General features: G+C 42.9%; 1 protein-coding gene across 1 annotated transcript in view; it reads right to left on the bottom strand.

Annotated features, from left to right (window-relative positions):
* The window catches only part of PKHD1 (PKHD1 ciliary IPT domain containing fibrocystin/polyductin), an 808,705-nt gene that overhangs the window by 765,505 nt on the left and 21,170 nt on the right, over positions 1–22,030 (bottom strand). Inside the window, exons 2-8 of the mRNA XM_089685961.1 lie at positions 19,733–19,816; positions 17,616–17,686; positions 15,301–15,402; positions 10,760–10,849; positions 8,624–8,762; positions 4,770–4,884; positions 1,525–1,800 (exon numbers count right to left, since the gene is read on the bottom strand). Of these exons, the coding sequence (XP_089542087.1) occupies positions 1,525–1,800; positions 4,770–4,884; positions 8,624–8,762; positions 10,760–10,849; positions 15,301–15,402; positions 17,616–17,686; positions 19,733–19,816 (877 nt within the window). The remainder of the gene's footprint in view (positions 1–1,524; positions 1,801–4,769; positions 4,885–8,623; positions 8,763–10,759; positions 10,850–15,300; positions 15,403–17,615; positions 17,687–19,732; positions 19,817–22,030) is intronic.

Raw genomic sequence — 22,030 nt, 5'->3', positions numbered from 1 at the left:
CTCTGAATGGTGGTTCAGAAGCAAGTGATTCCTTGTAAAATTGTGAATGTCTGCAGTGCTATAAATAACATCTCCTGATGACATCCAATTGGACGAAACACGTTGGATAGAGACTTTGGTACTGACGTCACGCTGTTGCACAATCTCTGTCGGCAGCGGCTGTACATGTGAGTTACCGCAGTTTTTAGTTGATTCCTTTGCTTCATATTTGTTTGGATGCTATGTATATGACTCAATAAAGTACTACACTATTATGGCATCTATTGGCTCTGGTGCAAGCATTTTTTTTCCTGCAGCTGCTACTGACCTTGGGCATAACACAGAGGAGTATATGGGAAGCCGATGCACATATTACCCAAAGTGACCCTTACCTGGGATAACATGCTGCATTTGCTACATGCGTTGTAGCTTTACCATTGGTGAGTGTCCACTTCATGAAGTGGTGATTGGTGATCAGTTCATACACTGGAGGAGTGGTTGACAATTTGGATAGATTGGTGGATGATTTATTTATACGCATGTCACCTTATGTAGTTTTATGAACTTTTCTGTTGCACTTTATGTATATGAGCACTGTGGCACTTTATTTTATTGCACATATCTGATGTCATATGCACTTTAGATATCAGATAACACTTGGGCACATATATTTTGACTGATTTTTTAATTTTATTTTTGTTGTTTAATTTGTGCTGCTGCAGATGTTCATAATTTTAGGTCTTTTAGGGTCTGTATATCAACCTATTGTGCAAGTAGTCTTATATCTCAGCACAGAGATCTTTGGATAAAGTGACCCATTGTGTTCACTATGCAGTATGGCAGCCATTTGCCACAAGACCCAGAAAACTACTACAGTGATTCTCTGCTCTCACAAGGATCCCATGGAATATGGAATATGTACACTATATTACCAAAAGTATTAGGACGCCTGCCCTTACACACATGAACTTTAATGGCTTCCCAGTCTTAGTCCATAGGTTACAATACTGAGTTGGCCCACCCTTTGAAGCTCTTCTGGGAAGGCTGTCCACAAGGTTTAGGAGGGTGTCTATGGGAATGTTTGACCATTCTTCCAGAAGGACATTTGTGAGGTCAGGCACTGATGTCAGATGAGAAGGCCTGGCTCACAGTCTCTATTCTAATTCATCCCAAAGGTGTTCTATCGGGTTGAGGTAAGGAGTCTGTGCAGACCAGTCAAGTTCCTCCACCCCAATTTCACGGATGGACTTATTACATATGTGGCAACCTATCACGGTATCAAGCTTGAATTCACTGAGCTCCTGAGAGCGACCCATTCTTTCACAAGTATTTGTAGAAGCAGTCTGCATACCTAGGTGCTTGATTTTATACACTTGTGGCCATGGAGGTGATTGGAACACCTGAATCCAATGATTTGGAAGGGTGTCCCAATACTTTTGTCAATATAGTGTATGTTCACATTAGTCCAAGCTGGACCAATGTAACTATGTATTAAAAACCATACCTGGATTTCAGCAGTAAACAATCAGATCTCTCTCTTCTTACCTGGATTTCAGGAAGTCGGGAAGATTTGGCCACTATCTGATGTTTCTCTCGTTGGTAAGCCTTCACTACTTCTGGTTTCAGCCAGGTGTTGTGAATCTGAATGCCGACTTTCATACTAGGCTTCGGTCCTGTACCATACTGTAACATCTCTAAGTAATATTTCTGGCCACGTAAAAGCTCAATTTTTAATGATTTCTGTTTCCAGCGATCATCCCAGTCCAGCTCCCAGTGGTCAGTCCATGTTGGAATGCCGTGTGGTATGGAAGCAACTTCAAACTTCAACACAATATATGTACAATGTATTAGTGCTCATCCACTGCAACCAATCAGATTGTACCTTTTATTTTACTATACTGAACAGACCATAAGAAAGGGAGACTTTGATTGGTCACTATGGTGTTTGTTTATAAAAATCTACATAACAGTATTTTTAGGCAGTGGCCAAATGCTATATTTTCCATTTTAAATCAGTGAAAAACATTTGCTCAACAAATAGCCCAATAGCATTCCATTTCTGGTGTTTGTTTGGCTTGTGTTTGCAGTGAGGCCCCATTGATTTGAATGGGTGAGTTTGATAGGCAGTGAAGTCCATGTTAAACAGTGGTGCTTTGTTTTGTGGACAGGCTGTTGAGCTCTAATGTTAGAATTCCAGTGGATGGGCAAGGGGTTGTAAAACTGTTTTCACACCACCAGTTTGAAAGAGTCCTTAGTTATATGGTCTGTGTTATCACATAACCTAGTGTAGGAGATACTTGGGAAAATGTCAATACATTCCACATTGTAACTCTTTAGCTCCACGTGTTCAACCCTGATATGAAGGATGATCACCAGCCTTTCCACAACCGGCCAAGACCTCCTTAGAGGGCCTAGATCAGCCAGAGCTATGACTGCCGCAACCAATTGCTACTCCACAGCCTGCCACATTATACCTATGGAGCAAACATAGAAAGAGCAATTCTGTCCTCTTGTTGGTCAGAAAGCAAGTTTATATATCTGTCCAAATGTTTCTTGACAAGGGAGTACTAAGAACTTGTGGCCTGGGGGGCAAACACAACCAAATGGCCTTTTCAGGGTAAGGGACAGTTTCTTGTGGACTAAAAGTGCACCAAACAATTTTTTCTTTAAAGTTTTGGATGGGGGGGGGGTCAGTGGAATAGAACCCCTATCCTTTTTTGTTACTATTCAAGGATCTGTTAGAGAGATTTATCAAAATGTATTCATACTTGCTCTACTGGTAACATTTTTCCAGGCAGGAAGTGAGGGAAACTCTCCAACAGCAACACAGACAAAAAAAGATGCCTTTTTTTAGCTCCCTTTGTCCCTCTTGCTCATTTTCCCTGTCAGCGGAATAGGAAGTGAGGATAAATCTTTCTAAGCCCTGGTTCACACTGATGCAAATTGTCATGCGATTTGACTGTTCAAATCGCATGATAAATTGCATGCAATGGGACTATTCTAATTGGTGTCACTCTGGCTTCATCAGAATCGCACTGATTATAAAAGTAGTTCCTGTACCACTTTTCCCAATTTGGGGAGTTTTGCATAATCTTCAAGTGAAGTCGCTTAATTTCATTCTTTATTTAATTTTCTTCTGCCTTTTCTCAACTTTTCTTCCACCACTCCCTCACTTCACATACTCCATATATCAACACTGAATAGACACACCTGCCCTGTTTTTTCTTTTTCAAGGCCAATGATGCACATATAAGCTGACGCTTTGTGCGTCTTTCTCACCTCTGTGGCCGGAGCAGCTGCTGAGGCCAACACCAAAATTAGGATTGGGCTGGTTTGAGAGGCATCTTCCTTTCTACTATTTACATTTCTGAATTGGTGCACATGTTCCCATTCTCTGGGCACTGGTGGGGAAGCCTTATGCTTCCTGGATTCAAGCGGTACTGTAATATAGATTCACACTTGAAGTAGAACTTGGATAGAGTAAGAGATGGTTATAACTCATTGTTTTGCTATCTGTGTCCCAATGGGGCGATTTACCTTCACTTCCTGTCCCATTGCCAAAACAAGCAGGTCAAACCAGAAATAGTGTTCCAATTGGAAGATTTCCCCTCTAATACTTTTCTGGTGATAACCCAAAATTTAGGATTTTCATTTACTTTCACTTTTGATGCTAAAAGTAAACATGGCAAATAGAGAGGGTGAATCCCCTAAGTAGGGCAGAGATAACAATAAAAACCTAGAAAACAAAACAAAGACTCACTACTGCTCAACCCCAGGTCTTCTCAGCTTCCTGTGGAGGCAGACGGTGCTTGCAAATGGCTCCTGTATTCCATCCACATTCAGTAAGTATAATAGAGCAGCACTCATCCTCTGATTAATCCAATAAACTTTATTTGTCACATAAAAAGCACATAGAAAAAGCTAGAAGCTTAGTACCACACGTACGCATTTCTGCCCAGAATGGGCCTTAATCATAGCCACTATGATTAAGGCCCATACTGGGCAGAAACACGTAGGCTTGAAACTGAGCTTGTAGCTTTTTCTATGTGCTTTTTATGTGATAAATAACATTTATTGGATCAGTCAGAGGAGGAGTGCTGCTCTATTATACTTAGCAATAAAAACCTAACAGGTGTTCTAATCCATTCCCACTCTGTTTGAAACAAAAAAAAAGTTTTGTCTTTCGTTATACTTTAAGCTCCTCCAACTTTTTTGAGCTTGTTGGTACGTGTCTTTTCTGAGTGTGTTCAAGGCCGTTCAGGCTTGAGTGTTTTTGTTTTAGCTAGTTACTAAGAGGAGGAGAGACAAGAAATAACATGAAAAACACATTACACATGTTTTCAGGCATTTTTCTGGTGCTCCCTGTCTATAGAAGTCTATAGGGGCTAAAAATGCTCTCCAAAATAGCTCATGTACTTTTTCAAGCTTCAAGTGACACAATGCTCAGGTTTGATTGGGCACCACAGAATATAATGCGAATCTTGATGTTGAGCGTCGACGCTCTTCTGAAAACCACTCAGGTCTGCACCCAGGTTAGCAGTAAGAGCAAGGAGTTCCAATTGTTCCCCAAAAGGCTTGACAAACACTTTAAATGTATTTTATTTTTACTACAGAATGCAACAGTTACTGTATACAAGATTCTTTCATGATCAGTTTGAAAACTGAATATATCATTTCTGCCAATAAGCTGAATAATGCCTTTCAATGCTACAGATTTTCAAAGCTCAGGAACTTTCAGCTGTGCTAAATTTAGAGATAGGCTTCATTGTTTATAAGAAAAGAAATATTACCTTTAGTTCAGCCTTCTCTGAAGAACTGAAGAAGAGTTCAGCTTTACTGTCTGCCTGGATCCAAAATGTGTAATTGTTTGTCTCTGGACACACGAAGAATCCTTGTAGCCTTGCACTGTATATAGAGATATCTTTGTGAATGAATGTAGATGCTAATAATACAGGCAAAGATACACATTATTTAAAGGTCATCACCTAAAATAATTTCCAATTAGAGGAGGAGTCTAGTGTATGTAGTCAATATCTGGGGAGCAAGATCCCCTTCTCATAGTTCCTGCTACAAAGAAGACAAGGAAGACCATGACTTTCTAGGTAAACATCAGGATTTGTGTATTAGATTGGTCTAGTTTAGGCACTATGTTGCTTTTAGGCTACTACATTATTATGTCAGGCGAAAAAATTAAAGTAGTTATTATTAAAAACTTGTAGCATGGACCTTCTCAGCTGCTGCTGGATTATAACAGGCTCTCCTGCCTTCCTATTGGTGACATGCTATGTAGCTGTGAGATGGGGAAACAGCTCTCATTGTGAATTAAATGTTTTGAAATGTTTTACTGACATTCTGCGATTTAGCCACAAGATGTCACTGTTTTTCTAACACAGCCTCAGACTGCATAGATATTTCTATATTCAGGAAGGGGTGGGGTTTTACACATGGGAGCTCAGTGAACAGGAAGAGAGACTGCAGCCATGTTTTGATGATGGTGAAAGAAAAGAGCCATGTGAGCAGAGAATCCATTGGCATCCAGGTGTGAGAACTGCAGCTAGTGAAGCTGATGGTGTTCAAGACGCTGATCCTGTTCAGAGAAAGGAAGATCGCTGCCAGGAAGGCTGATGAGATTGCATGCTTGTTGGAGAGACATTTGTTCTGTTCTGAGTCACCAGCGGATGCAAGGCAGACCCGGGTCGGTAAGATCGTGCACGCAACTCATTTCAGTGTTGGCGCCTCCAGAGACTGGGACAGGCCTATAGTTAGTTAGTTAGGGTCTCTGTTTGTGTCAGGCCACAAGTGTTGTTACTGATCATTGGAAGGACTCCACAACTTAAAGTGACATTTCACATTGGAGAGCTGATAAAATCCCACAAACTCAAGCCAGACTGGCGTTTTGCTCAGAAGGAATACTCAGGCACGTGCTACAGGACCAGTTATGGGAGGGGGAATACTGTAGATTTGTATAAGATTGTAAGCTGTTGTGCTGCACCGCAGACTAGCCCATACCATACACCCATACACTGATTCCTGCTCTTTTAGGGTAATAACAGGTAAGTTGTGGCAGCTTAGTTGTGACCGCCAGTAGGTAAATTACTTCGCTTTCTACCGTCATCCATCAGAAGGCGCCATGCTGTGCAGCACAAGGGTCTCAGCCTTTGGGCTGGGTTATGTAAATTTATTGTATGTTTCCAGCATTTGTGGTTGTGTTTATTTGCCACATCTAAGTAAACTTCTGTTTTGGCAAAACCTGGTGTTGGGGTTGCCTTCCTCGTTCATGACTTCACTGTATCCTGGGGAGTCCACCCCGGTGCACGGCTTACATAGCTGCACCCAAACACTCACCGACCCACCAAAGGCAACAGAGAGAAAGCATTCAGTATCTTCAGTCCTTTCTTGTATTTTTGACTCTCTAAGTAAGAGAGGGTTAGGGGTACAGGATACCCAAACACAAAAGCAATTATTCTGCTCAGCAGACTTCTCTGTCAATGCTTTAGGCCCAGTCTGGTTACACACACTCTTCAAGTATTTTTTTGATCTCTGCCACAGATCAGCTGAACAATTCTTTATGCCTCTGCCACAGACTAATTTAGATTCTGTAGAACAAGACAGGTGGCTACCTTTTGGTTTCTTCGACATCTGACGTAGGCCAGGTCAGGACTCTTCAGGCCTCTGCCACAGGTGAGATTAGGACTCTTCAGGTCCCTGCTACAGGCCAGGTTACGACACTTCAGAGCTCTGCCACAGGTCAGGTTAGGTCTCTTCAGGCCTCTGCCATAGGCCAGGTTAGGTCTCTTCAGAGCTCTGCCACAGGCCAGGTTAGGACTCTTAAGACCTCTGGCATAGGCCAGCTTGGGACTCTGCAAGCCTCTCCCACAGTCCAATTTAGGTTTCTTCAGGCCTCCTCCATAGGCCAGGTTAGGATTCTTCAGGCCTCTGCCACAGGTCAGGTTAGGACTTTCTAGGCACTGGCAGGCAGCTAAGAGGACAATCACTCTGACTCTGTCTTACTCCTCCAGGCAAAGGGCCTTGGAGGTAAAGACTGGAAATCTCTGCAGCTACATCTTCCCCAAGCAGCAGCCTGGCAAGCAAGAACTAGACTTGGCTAGACTCATATCCTCTCCGGGTAGTTTGGGGGGCAAGGTCTCTCTGAATATTTATCCTCTTCCTCAGCCCATATCACTGGCATAAAATTCTTAGTGATCGATTGAAACAAAACAATTAATCATAATCCAATACATTTTATATTCTCACTCTATCTACCGGAGAACTTTTCTAGGAGCAGGCAGAAGCAATCACCAATCTACATTTGGATATGCACACTCCAGCTTAAGACAGGGTCCCTGATCTATGATTAAATGTATTTTACTTTAAACTAGTATAGGGAAAATGACGTTAGCTGTATAAAGTTGCATTCAAAATGTGATTTTTTTTTTTTCATTAGTGTTTAGCCACGTTTTGCCACGTTGAGCCGCGTTATTCCATGTTAGCGTTTTTTACACAAAAAGATACATATGGGCTCAAAAACACTGGTTTGCCGCGTTTATCACGTTTTACCACATTTACCAGGGTTAGAGCATTTTTACAGGTAAGAATTCCTCTAAAAACCCACTAGTTCGGGGGGGGGGGGGTTTCCAGCCAAAAAACACCCTGCCAAAAATGCCTATGTGTGCATAGACACATAGGAAAACATGCTGTAGAGTTTACTGGCTTGTTTGCCGCGTTTTATCATGTTTTACCACGTTTATTGACATTAGAGGGATTTTACAGCTAAGAACTCCTCTAGCAACCCACTACTTTTCCAACCAAAAATGCCCCTGTCAAAAAAGCCTATGTGTGCATGGACCCATAGGAAAACATGCTGGGGAGTTTACTGGCTGGTTTGTCCCGTTTAATCACGTTTTGCCACATTTACGGCATTAGAGCGTTTTTACAGCATTTTTACAGCTAAGAACTCCTCTAGAAACCCACTAGTTCTGGAGTTATTTTCCAGCCAAAAAACCTGCCAAACCTGCCAAAAAAGTCTATGTGTGCATGGACCCATAGGAAAACATGCTAGGGAGTTTACTGGCTGTAGAAGAATACGCCAAAAGCCAGAAACAGCCGCTGTAAAAACGTCCAGTGTGCTTGAGGACTGACTGATATATGCTCGGTTACTGCCCTGTGGTAGAGAGGTGATCTAGCTTTATTTCTTAAATACAGAATAGAAAACCAAAGAAAAAGAGAAAATCAAGGACTCCTGTAGCCTAGCAGTGACCCCCACCCCCTTCCCAGTCCCATATGCACTGCAGGGGTTCTACACTCTTTAGTTTAGGGTTGTAGACAAGCCCTTGCCTTCCTCAAGTCCATGACTATCAGTCCTGCATTGAACGCAATGCTGCCAGAGTGTGACCACCAGCTGAAGGGCTTTTGAGAAGAGACTTTGGAGGACCGGTCACTCAGCACAGTGGAAGCCTGTGAGAAATAAGGTGTTACAGCTTCTTTCTCGACCTTAGATTTAACTAGCACATATCCATTCCAGTGTAGGGGAGGCCCCAGTACAAGGATATTTTTTTTGTTTTAAATCCTGGAATTCAGCTTTAAGTATGTGATGTATACCAGAAATGATTACAGTGGTGTATGCTCCCAATTGACTTTCTGTTACCTGAATGGACATCCTGGTTTCAGCCTGATGTCTGGAGAGCTGGCATCGGGCACCAATAATCCGTGGAGAAGTAAAGGCTTGTTAGTGATATTTGGATCAGCCGATTCATCCCACAGTTCATACCACAACCCTCGGTTACCTGCGTATCAAATTTTAAATATTTAAACTGTATTTAATCCAAAGAACAAAAACCTTATATATTGTAGTTTACCAGCCCTTAGATGTGTTGGATGCATGAGTTTTCATTTATTGGGCTCCTGACAGTCTTAACAGTCAGGGCCTGCTGTTAGAAACCAAGGGGTCCCATACAGCCAACCTGACAGGGCCCCCCCCCCCAAGAAAGCTAAGTTTACTATGCTTCAGTTATGAATGAACACAATGAGAGATTGGTACCAATCACTCATTGTGTTCATTCAGGAGAAACCAGGGACTGGTAAATGTGAGCAGGGAAGCCGGCAGCACTGCGGAGGTGGGGGCACACAGGGGGGCCTGGGCAGCACGGGAAATGTATAGTGCACAGCAGGGGCGGACTGACCAATTGGAAACTCGGGCACTGCCCGAGGGCCCGAAGTCAGTAGGGGGCCGCATGAGATGCCCCTGGTACCTTTTTCATAGGCTTTTTTGAGTTTGGGCAAGGACACAGGCGCCCCATGATCCCCTATTGCCTGGGGGCCCCATGAGCTGTCAGTCCGCCTTAGTGCACAGAGAGGATGATGTGTGCGTCGGGGGGGGGTCAGTTGGCGGGTGCAATTGCTGGAAACAATCCCCAGTACGGCTCTCTCTGCAGCAGCTGAGAGCCAGCAGGAGGGAGAGGAGAAAAAGCCAGCTCTCTTCTGCTGCAGAGAAAGCCCTTGTAGGGGATCAATTCCAGTAATTACCCCCCCCCAACCATGCCGATCACCCTCCCTGCCCACATCCGATTCATCCAGCTGCTTGGGTCCCCCTGCTGGCCTGGGCCCTGTACAGGAGGACTGGAGTTACCCCCTTATCCACGGCCCTGCTGACAGAAACACTTGCTGTCTAGGATGACAATGCTCACTCATTGTTTTGTATCTAGTAGTGTTGTCACAATGGGACAGGAAATGTCTAGGGATTAAAGAACACCTCCCCTCTCATCTCTATAACACAGGGTAGTGTTCTGTAGTCTACAGTGAGAGCTAACAGCAAAGTGACTGATAATGGTCAGAAGAGGCAGAGAGCACATGAAGTGGTATAATGAAGTATAATAAACATAATGAAACACTATATTTACAGTGTATATATACTGTATACACACACACACTCAATTTTAAAGTTCGACATGTTTGGTATCTATTTTTTTGCTGTAACATCATCTTTTATATTATACTAAACCATTGGGTATTATATTGTGTTTTTGTGCATTACAATTCACAAAAGTGTATTGTTTTCCCAACAAAATTGTGTTTGATAAACCGCTGCGCAAATACCGTGTGACATAAAAAATTGCAGCACCCACCATTTTATTCTCTAGGGACTCTGCTTTAAAAATATATAATGTTTGGGGATTCTAAGCAATCTTCTAGCAAAAAGTACAGATTTTTAGTAAACAAAAAGTGTCAGAAAAAGCTGAGTCTTAAGTGGTTACAGCCCAACTATGGGCAGCTAAGCTGCCTGCACTGCAGAGGTTAATATCTTCTTTTGTCTAGGGGAGAGGAGAGGAGATATAATATTATCTAAACCTCCACTTGCAGGGCAGATGGTGCTCTCCCATGCTCCAGCAGTGGACTGTCCTGCAACGTCATCATGTCCAGTGCAGGGCTATGGACTCTGTTTTGGTCTTGCTGATGTCAGGTCCCTAGACCACTGCAGCAAATCTCACAAAAAAAAGGAAACAGTACTCTTTCAATAGAAAGTAAGCTTGCCTATTCAGAGGGATTCTGAGATACTAGGGGAGTGTGCTTACGGCTGGCCATAGATTATACAATTTTCTGCCCAATTTCCTTTAGATTTACCTTCAACTATATAGTGCCAGGGTCTGCCTAATTGGATACAATTGAAAGTATTGTTTAGGTTGGACCTCATATTATATGGTTTTTGGTAAATCTAAAGCAAAATTCTAAAGAAAATTGTATAATGTATGACCAGCCTAATTCTTCAAAAAATGTCATGAATTACCTGGATAAGGCGGATTCTGGGTTTGTCTTCCTGGTGCTGTTGTACAGATAATAGCTCTGGGAGAAACAGATCTAATCTTGCATGGGGTTCCTATACAGGAAAAAAGAAATGTTGACAAATTACAAGAACGTATATAGGAGGTCAGGCTTTGTGTCTGTACAGCTAAGGCTGGCCATACACTATACAATTTTCTGTTCAATTTCTTCCCAATTTCCTTTAGATTTACCTTCAACATAGTTGAAGGTAAATCTAAAGGAACTTGGACAGAAATTGAACAGAAAATTGTATAGTGTATGGCCAGCCTAAGACTGGATTCCCACCTTTCCAAGTGTGCTAGCATCAATCATCATCAATCATTATCATGTACTGCCTTTCTCATTTATAAACCCAATGCTGCATGGTGATGTGTCAAAAAACACAACACATATCAACACATTACTCAGCCAAAAAAATAATCTGTTGCATATTTTGTCAGGAGGATTACCTTAAAGTGGAATTCCAGTCAAATTCTAACTAACCCTAAATCTGTTCCCACCCCCATTCTAAGACTCCTCTATTTACCCTGTAAAAGGAAAGATGTCTATACTGACCTATTCTGAAGGTGCTCTGGTCCGGTCACATTATCGGGGCTCATTGCTGATGTCAGTGTAGAGGAGGGACAGTTGGCAATGAATGCTCCATAGTACTCCTATGGGTGACATCATCGCTCAGGCTCTGTAGCCATTTTCACTGCCTCTCCACAACTCTGAAGCTGGCACTGGGACCTTATCATGTGACCGGACCAGAGCATCTTCAGCATAGGTCAGTATAGACATCTTGTTTCTTTTACAGAGTTACATAGTTAGTCTGGCTGAAAAAAGACAAAAGTCCATCCAGTTCAACCATTAAAAAAAGTTATAATCCTATACCCACAGTTGATTCAGAGGAAGGAAAAAACCTAGCAAAGCATGATCCAATTTGCTCCTGCAGGAAAAAAAATTCCTTCCTGATCCCCCGAGAGACAATCGGATATTCCCTGGATCAACTTTACCTATAAATGTTAGTATCCAGTTATATTCTGTGTATCTAGGAAAGAATCCAGGCATTTTTTTAAAGCAATCCACTGAGCTGACCAGAACCAACTCTTGAGGGAGTCTATTCCAGATTCTCACAGCTCTCACTGTGAAGAACCCTTTCTGTATTTGGAGATTACATTTCTTTTCCTCCAGATGTAAAGAGTGCCCCCTTGTCCTCTGTGATGACCTCAGGGTGAATAGCTCTACACCGAGTTCACTATATGAACCAATGATGTATTTATACATGTTGATCATATTCTCCCTTAATCTCCTCTTCTCAAGAGAGAATAAATTCAGTTCCTCTAATCTTTCCTCATAGTTGATCTCCTCCATGCCTCTTATCAGTTTGGTTGCCCTTCTCTGTACTTTCTCCAGTTCCCCAATGTTCTTTTTGTGAATTGGTGCCCAAAACTGAACTGCATATTCCAGATAGAGTAGTCTTAGAATGGGGTTGGGAGTAAATTTAGGTTTAATAAGAATTTGACTGGAATTCCACTTTAACCTATAGTCAACAGACAACCTGTGATCCGGCCTCTTCTCCCCAGATCTGGAATGTGGACAGACACTCCTACGTCATCATGTACAATGTAGGATTATTGGTTTTGCCAGTCTTGCATTGTACAATTTGACGTCAGGTAGTGACAAGACCAGTCAGAGACTGGAAAGAAGAACAAATCTAAGGGACTGTTTGCCACATCCAGAAATGGTGGGAAAGAAGTGCATGGGACCATTGGTTAATACCCTTGGAGTAAGGAGCATTAGATCCTGTAACAGCTGTGGGAAAGGGGGATTTTAATCTGGATTTTTAACTTCTCAGATGTGGGTTTAAATGAAAATATTAGATGCTTATATGTAAATGTTAATATTCTTTATATAACAGTTTTGCATGCCTGGATGATTTTGCAGAAATGCTATTGGAAGTTATTGTTTTTAATGTCCTTGGAATGTTTATTTGTGTAGTGTAGATCAGTGGTCTCCAAACTGCAGCTTGTGGGCTGGATGCAGCCCTTTTCTTTCCTTTATCTGTCCCGTGGGGCACTATTCCTTCTACTGACACCAGCAATATGACACTATTCCTCCCATTGACACCAACAGAAGGGCATAATTCCTTCCACAGACACCAACGATGGGACACTATTTTTCCCACCAACACCAACAATGGAACACTATACCTCCCATTGAAACCAGTGATGGGGCACTATTCCTCCTATTGACACCAATGATGAGGCACTATTCTTTCAACTGATACCAACAGAAGGTCATAATTCTTTTCACAGACACTGACGATGGGGTACTATTCCTCCCACCAACACCAATGATGGGACACTATACCTCCCATTGACACCAATGATGGGGCACTATTCCACCTATTGACACCAAAGATGGGGCACTATTCCTCCCACCAACACCAACGATGGGGCATTTTTCCTGCCACTGACACCAACAATGGGGCATTATTCCTCCTATTGACACCAATGATGGGGCATTATTGCTCCCACTGACACCAATGATGGGGCATTATTGCTCCCACTGACACCAACAATGGGGCATTATTGCTCCCACTGACACCAACGATGGGGTATAATTCCTCCCATTGAAACAACAATGGGGCATTATTCCTCCCACTGACACCAACAATGGGGCATTATTCCTCTTATTGACACCAATGATGAGGAACTATTCATCTCAATTCATCTCACTGACAACAAAGATGGGGAAATTCCTTTCACTGACACCAACGACAGGGCACTATTCCTCCCACCAATACCAATGATGAGCTACTATTCCTCCTGCTACTGACCAGAGGAGCCTGAGGCATTATTAAAATCCCACTGACATTGGGGCATTTTCTTATTCTAATGGCTACAGTCCGTCCCCCCTAAAGCTTAAAGCACGGTATACGTATTCAGTTTTTTTTCCATTCAACCAGTGAGCTGAATGAAAAAACTGACAGATCCCCTTATCAACACAAGTGCCCAGGATGCAGGGATCTCTCCCACTGAACTATTGTATTCTGACAGCGGGGACTCCACCACCCTTGTCAGAATACACTGATCATTGCTGCAACAATTGGCTGAAAGTACTGATCGAATGCTGGTTTTCCAACATGTCCCTTTGATAAAAGCTGGTTGCTAGACCTGCTTCTGTTGAACAGTCAGCGGTACATACGAACTGAAAGTCAGCCAGTTTCTGCTGAACTGGCCAATTTCCAATCCATATATACCTAGATTACAGGACAGTAAACTGACCCTCTGTTTAGAAGGTTTGGAGACCCCTGGTGTGGATAGATAATCACCTAATATTCTGCAACCGAGTGGTTGTAAACCCTCACATATACCCAAGTGACTGGCTTCAAGTGATACAGATGAAGAGATGAAGCAAATCCTCCTACATAAGTTGTACCTGTTTATCTGTAGCCATCTGTCCTCTACATCCATTCAAAGTGCAGAAATTACACAGGATCTCTCAGCTTTTAAAAACTGAAGTTACATAAGTGAGGAGAGCTCTGAGATCTGATTGGAGGGAAGAGGCACCCCCCTCCCCTTAACACAGCTTACAGGAACAGAGGTGTCACTCTGCTGGAGGTCCCTCCCCTGTCACCATTTTTTTTCTTGGCATCAGGAAAACTCGTCAGACAATATGCTTATCTGCTTATAGCAGAGGAAGAAGCAGCAGACAGAAATGACAGTGCTCTTAATTGAGACATGTACACTCTATAGAGAGATATGCCTTGTTCATATTTCATGTTTATCTGTAGCTATCTTTCTCCTACATCCATTCAAAGTGCAGAGATTACACAGGATCTCTCAGCTCTGAAAAGCAGGGGGAGGGGAGCTGAAGTTACATCAGTGAGGAGAGCTCTGAGAGCTGATTGGAGGGAAGATGCACTCCCCTCCCCTTCACACAGCTCACAGGAACAGAGCTGTCACTCTGCTGGAGGTCCCTCCCCTGTCACCATTTTTTTTCTTGGTGTCAGGAAAACTCGTCAGACGTTATGCTTATCTGCTTATAGCAGAGGAAGAAGCAGCAGACAGAAATGACAGTGCTCTTAATTGAGACACGTACACTCTATAGAGAGATATGCCTTGTTCATATTCCATGTCTTAGGTTTACGACCACTTTAAAAATAATTAAAGGCAGTCATTCAAAAATAAAACATATTTTTTAAATGAAACCAAGGGACTAATTTTGTCTTAATATTAGAATTTCACAATTCCCTGCACATCAAGATTCAAAATGTGTTGTCAAGGAACATTCTGATGGGAGAGAGCAGAAGTGGAATGATGGTTCATCAGTTTATCTGCTGCTTCTTCATTATCCAATCAGCAAGCTGGGGGTGTGTTCTTGATCAGGCTGTGCTGCTGTAGTGGGGGGTAAAGGACCTGACTGTACTGCCTAGCAGGAATGTGTATTTCAATTGCATATTTAGCAACTTACTGGAGTTTTCCTCTAGCATACTGGTAAAAAAAAGTGATATTTTCATACCTGCTGCAACTACTTTAACTGGATACTGAAAGAAATCCCCAGTAATAGTGATATCTGTCCCACCGCCTATACTGCCAGACTCTGGACTCACCGACAGGATTTCTAAGGAGGAAACAATAAAATCAGAGTATGTTGTATGTGTAGACAAAAAATATAAGCTGATTACAGCAAAAATCCACCCCCGCGGCCAAGGAGAGAAGTTCAGGTAGGTGATAGATGGGAGTCAATATGAGTCTTCTCTTATCTTTTATTATTATACAGGATTTATATAGCGCCAACAGTTTGTGCAGCACTGTACAAAATGAAGGTAGACATTACAGTTACAATACAATTTGGCACAAGAGTAAACAGAGGGCCCTACTTGTTAGAGCTTACAATCTAGGAGGAAGGGTTGAGTGATACAAAAGGTAATAGCTGTGGATGATGAGCTGATGGTGGAAATAAATGGCGGTTTACTAGGTAGAAGCAGGATAGACTTCTTTACAGAGAAAGATTTTCAGGGATCGTTTAAAGGTGGACAAATTAAGATTTAGCAGGACAGATTGGGGTAGGGAGTTCCATAGGATAGGAGAAGCTCTGGAGAAGTCCTGGAGGCGAGCATGGGAGGAGGTGACATGGGAACTAGAGAGTAGAAGGTCTTGGGAGGATCGAAGAGAGCGGTTTGGTTGATATTTTGTGACCAGGTTGGTGATGTAGCTTGGCGCAGACTTGTGGATGGCTTTGTAAGTTGTTGTTAGTATTTTAAAATGTATTGTTGGGTGAGTGGAAGCCAGTGGAGGGATTGGCAGAGAGGGGTAGCAGACACTGAACGGTTGGTAAGGTGGATGAGCCTGGCAGTAGCATTCATTATGGACTGGAGGGGGGATAGCCTATGTACAGGTAAGCCAATGAGAAGGGAGTTGCAGTAGTCGAGGCGAGAGATAACCAGGGAGTGAATTAGGAGCTTTGTGGTATCATTGGTTAAAAAGGGGTGTATTCTGGAGATGTTGCGGAGGTTGAGGACAGGGATTGGATGTGGGCCTGAAAGGATAGTTCATAATCCAGGGTTACCCCTAGCACCCTGACATGCGGGGATGGGTTGTTAAGTGCTAGTGATCCTGACCGAGAAAACAGGGGAAGAGGCACGTTGGGGAGGAAATATTATGTGCTCAGTTTAGGATAATTGAGTTTTAGGAAGTGTGATATTTCTTGAATGATAAGCAGAGACAGTGGTGGACAGTACCATACACAGGTGACACAAGATGGTTCCAGGTGGATGCTGCTTGCTCAGTTGCCTGCCTTTAATTTCTCTTATTTATAGAAAGCTACAGGTCAGAAATGAGTGTTTTTGTCATTAAACAATTAGAGAATTTAGGAGGCAGGTGGGAGAAGGAAAAGAGTCAAGACATTTCAGGTCTGACCTGACCCAGGAGATGTGCTGGTCAAAAAGTATCCAGAGGCACTATTAAAGCCGTGTCTTCACGGGTCACTAGGTGGCACTAAAACCACATAAACTGTTTCCACAAATGGTCTCTCCAGATTTGGACAGAGTAGTGAATAGTAAGAACCCCTGTTAGGTTTTTATTTATATCTGTGGTCCCATTTGGAAGTATTTGACAACCATATAACCTACTTTCTGTGAGTTTTGGATGCCGAAAAAAGCAACTAAAACGCATGCAGTGTGAACTGGCCCTAAAACTTAACTCCAGGTGTTATAAATGTTGGCAAAATCTATTCATCATGTGTATTTCTTCCAGATCTGTGCGACTGTGAGACTTTCCCTCTGTGCCACTTCCTGTAATAAAGACCGCTCGCTACTGTTCTCTCTCCTTCCGCAGGGTGACTGGTCTTGTCTCCGCCCCCTTCTGTAGTTATCTGCAGGCAGCCTGTAGTGTGTGGAACTTGTTGGGTCCCTCCCACAGCTCTTCCGTCTGCACAAGCTATGTACAGCAGGGGCGGACTGACCATTTGGAAACTCGAGCACTGCCCGAGGGCCGGGGGTTAGTAGGGGGCCCCATGAGATGCCCCTGGTACCTTTTTCATAGGCTTTTTTGAGTTTGGACAAGGACACAGGGGCCCCATGATCCCCTATTGCCCGGGGGCCCCATGAGTTGTCAGTCCGCCCCTTATGTACAGCACAGTGATGATGTCACTGCTACTTTTACATGGTAATAACTGGATTTGCATATGTATTTTGTGAACACAAAGTAGAATTATATCCTTTGCTATTGAGGAATATATTTAAAGGAAAGATGTCTATGCCTGGAGTTTGGCTTTAAATGAAATGATATGAATGATAACATATATCTGTTACAGATCTGAAGATGGCATTGTACCTGAGTGTGTTTGATAGAGGAAGAGTTCCTGTTTTGCGCTGATATGCCACACGTCTTTGCTCACTATGGACCTGATTGGAAGGATATGGACAGAGGGTCATTTTTTTTTTTTTACATAGAGCCAGCATATTATTTAGTGCAGCATGCAGTAAAATAAAAGGATTATTAACAACGCAGAACATAAGAGAAAAGAAGAGGTAAATCTATTATACAAGAGAGAAAAAAATACAATCAATCCTAAGAGGGAGGAAAGATCGATCTGGGAAACTTTCAATTGTTCATTCCTTTGGACCAATGGTGAATTAACACATGTTAAAGCTGAACTATGGGATAAGGACATTTCTAAAATACAAGAGTCCTGTGTATTTCTCTGGAATCTTGGTGTGATTTGTGTATTTTTTCCAGATCTGTGCAGTAAAAAAAGCTTTCACTCTGTGCCACTTCCTTTAATAAAGACCGCTCACTGCTGCTCTCTCTCCTTGTGCAGGGTGACTGGTCTTGTCTCCACCCCCTCCTGTAGTTCTTCAGGCAGCCTGTAGTGGGAGGAAACTACTGGGCTCCTTGGAAAGCTCTGCTTTCTGCACAGGCTATGTGAGCACAGTGATGGTGTCACTGCTACTTTTACAAGGTAATATCTTGCAATAGGTTTGCAAAAATGTTTTTGCTGAGCACAAATTGGATTTATACCTTTTGTGGCTATCTTGCGATAGGTTTGCAAAAACGTTTTTGCTGAACACAAACTGAATTTATACCCTTTGTGGCTATTGAGGAACATATTAGAAAAAAAATGTGTTTATGTTTGGAGTTCAGCTTTAACCACTTGCCCTCATGAGGATTTAGCCCCCTTCCTGACCAGGCCATTTTTTGCGATACGGCGCTGCGTTACTTTAACTGACAATTGCGCGGTCACACAACGCTGCACCCAAATAAAATTCATGTCCTCTTTTCCCCACAAATAGAGTTTTTTTTTGTGGTATTTGATCACATGTGCTTTTTTTTTATTTTTTTGCGCCATAAACAAAAAAAGACCCACAATTTTGAAAAAAAAAACATTATTTTTGACTTTTTGCTATTAAACGTGTCTAATAAAAAATTTTTAAAAAATCAAATTTCGTCATAAATTTAGGCCAAAATGTATTCTGGTCCATGTCTTTGCTAAAAAAAAATCCCAATACATGTAAATTAATTGGTTTATGTGAAAGTTATAGCGTTTACAAATGGCGGTTTATATATTGGAATCTTTTTTTATTATTTATTTTTTATACTAGTATTCTGACACTGGGGGGAACTGATTAACTGACACTGACATCTTAATACAGTGATCAGTGCTACTAAAAAACACTAAAAAAACTTCCTGGCACTGGGCAGGAAGGGGTTAACATCTGGGGCAATCAAAGGGTTAACTGTGTGCTGTGTGTGTTTTACTAGGGATACATGCTTCTATGTATTGCTCTGCTGTGCAACAGGGGATAGATCTGTATTGTTTACACACAGTCCTCTCCCCTTTCACTGTTCCTCGGCGATCGCCAGGTGCCGGCGGGGAATCTCCAGGAGGAACATGGTGATTGACAGCTGTAGCCGTCAATGGTGGCACGGGTAGGGTGGCGCGCGCGCCCCATACCCGTAACTGCAAAATTACGTAGATATACCTTATTTTGTGCAGCTCTGCCGCCCTATAGCAGTAGATCTGCTATAGGTCGGTGGGGAAGCAGTTAAGGATGGGTGGGAGTATGTCCACGATGATGCAAGCATGGTCAACCAACACTGTTACTTGGAAATTCTGAAAAGATTACGAGAATCCTTTTGGAGGAAAAGACCAGAAAAGGCCTGACATTTGGATTCTCCACAACGACAATGCTCCTGCACATGATGCCTTATGTGTTCCTGTCCCAGAAATCCATCTGAAACTGGACCAGCCACCTTATTCCCCTGACTTAACATCCTGCAACTTTTAGCTGTTTCCAAAATGTAAAGAAATGCCTTAAAAGGACACAGATTTGATGACATTCCAGACATCCAACATGAAGCGACAAAGATACTGCACAGCATTCCAGAAAACAAATTCCTGGAATGTTTTAGGCAATGGCACAGTCATTTAGAAAAGTTCAACAACATACCTTCCTTTATTGAATACAGAAAAAGTCATATTCTGGGATCCTGTAATAGACAAAAATATCATGGTTAGCATGAGTTTGAAAGAACTGAAAGCAACAAGATAAAAAAAAATCATCAAAGACCAGGACACAGTTCAGCAACCTCTGAAAAATTCCAATAGGATGATATCAGAGCTGCTTCACACAGGCTTCAGCTTGTATAGGAGCAGTGTGAACAGTAAGATTTACCTAGGTTCACACCATTTTGCAGAAACGCAGTAGAGTCCATTTAACACGATTTCCTATGGGACATGTTCACATCTGCGCGTTTTTACCCAGTACGTTTTTTGGAAAGGGTCAGGGACTTTTTTGAATGCAAAAAGTAGCATTTTTAGTTCTATAGATTTCAATGGAGACGCTGCAGTACAGATGCTGCATGTACTGTGTTTTTGCTGTGTTTTTGATGCATTTTGCCTTTTAAATCTGCCTAGCAACAAGGAAAAAAATAAAATAAAAAACACAAAATGCATCAAAAACGCAGGTGCAAAACACAACACAAAACGCAGTGCAGAAACGGCTCAAACGCAACCTGCATAGTTGTGAACCTAGCCTTAACAAAGCATTTGCAAAGCTTCCAGCAAGCTTTGTTGAAGCTTTTTTTTAAAGCACCATTCAGCTCCAGTTTGTAACTGTTGAACACAAATGCTGTTTGCCACTTTAAGCAAGCTGCTAGCATGCTACAGCACATTTGAAGCTTGTTGAAAGCCAGTGAAGCATGCTAGCAGCTTGTTTGAAGTGGCAATCAACATTTGTGTTCAACAGATACAAACTGGAGCTGAATGGTTCTTTAAAAGCTTCAACAAAACTTGCTGTTCACACTGCTCTTAGCCTGTGTGAAACTGGCCTTAAAATTACCATCATTGACAATGCGTCCTATTTTAGGCAGCATGGCTGGCAGGCTCCTGACTCAGTGATTCCATCCTGCTTTGGTGTGAGTTTGGGGCCCCTGGCACTCCCTAGAAGCTGTTTAAATGTAGGAGACCTGGTCTGCATTGGGTTGGATGGGCAGCCCATCTCCCAAACACAACTTGTAGAGTAGAGAGATAGGAAGCTGCAGGCCATTGTGCTTGAACTGAAATATAGCTCTGTTTTCCAGTTGACTTCTATTATGTCCTGCAGTTTTGGTGCACTTTCAGAAGGCGTAGAAAAACTACAAGATATAATAGAATGCTGTGGGAAATCACAGCTAAACTGCACCAAACCACTGTGCTGCTACCATGGTGTGGTCAAATCGCACCGCATCAGTGTGAAAGCAGCCTAACAGTTGTGACTAAAATAAAATCGTGTGTGCAGCACCCTCCTAGTTTAGCTAGGGGGAGCTAGACCTTAATGGCTAGACAGGAGCTGATTAGCAGGTCAGGTGTAATAGCCAGAGCAGTGAAATTGTGGTCAGGGCTGAGAGACTCTGCAGCCCAGCTCCTCTGGAATTTCTCCCTGCTCTGAGGCTTTTGGAGAAAGGCCTTGGAGGCAGTGGATGGATCTGAGTAGTGGCTGGCTGCACTCTTGAGGGACCTTAGCCAATACCCAACAGAAGGCTTGGCAAGGGGTTAGGACTTCCTTAAAAATGTTGGAGCCTGCTCATCGGGGAGTGTGGAGAGTCGAGAGGAAGATGTGAGGCTGTGAGGAAGGAGGCTGCCAGGAGGCCTAGTGGGATGGGGCTTGCCTGCGAGCCTGGAGCTGGAGAAGAGGAAAACTTGGAACCCACCGGCCCCCTGAGCGAGGACCACCTGTATGGCAGGGAAGGATCAACCCAGCCAATAGGCCTGGTAGCAGCAGCCAACCCACAAGGAGAGTATATGAGTGAGTACACCTGCACCCCCTGGGTGGATAGGGGAAGGAGCACTCTGGTGGAAAACCAGATTAACCCCTACTAGTGACTGTTCACCCATTTAAAGGGACAGGAACCAGATCCCCTGCTCAGGAAAACCTCCGGATCCTCAGGTGAAGAGGAGAATTTCATCTAGGGTTGAGGTGGTACATCAAGGAGATGCTGGGTAGCTCTCCAACAGAGTCTTTGCAGCAGCAGAGAAGCGTGTGAATAGTTCGAGGAAGTTTGTCCTCAGTTGTCGGTTCCCTTGGGCATCCTATACCCCCCTTACCCTATCCCAGTTCTAAATCCCCTCAATACACAACAAACAAAAGGCTCAAGGACTGATTTCCGACTTCAAATGCAAGCTTGTATGAAGAATGCAGATTGCCTGGCTGTGCAGGACTATAGGGGGATCCAAAGCTCTTAGCAACCCCCAAGGGGGAAGTTCTACA

This window comes from Staurois parvus, unplaced genomic scaffold, assembly GCF_062004578.1.
Source record: "Staurois parvus isolate SC_StPar_1 unplaced genomic scaffold, SC_StPar_1.0 ptg000390l, whole genome shotgun sequence".
NCBI classification, from domain to species: Eukaryota; Metazoa; Chordata; class Amphibia; order Anura; family Ranidae; genus Staurois; species Staurois parvus.
Note: the sequence above shows the minus strand (reverse complement) of the source record. Positions and strands in the feature narration are given on the sequence as shown.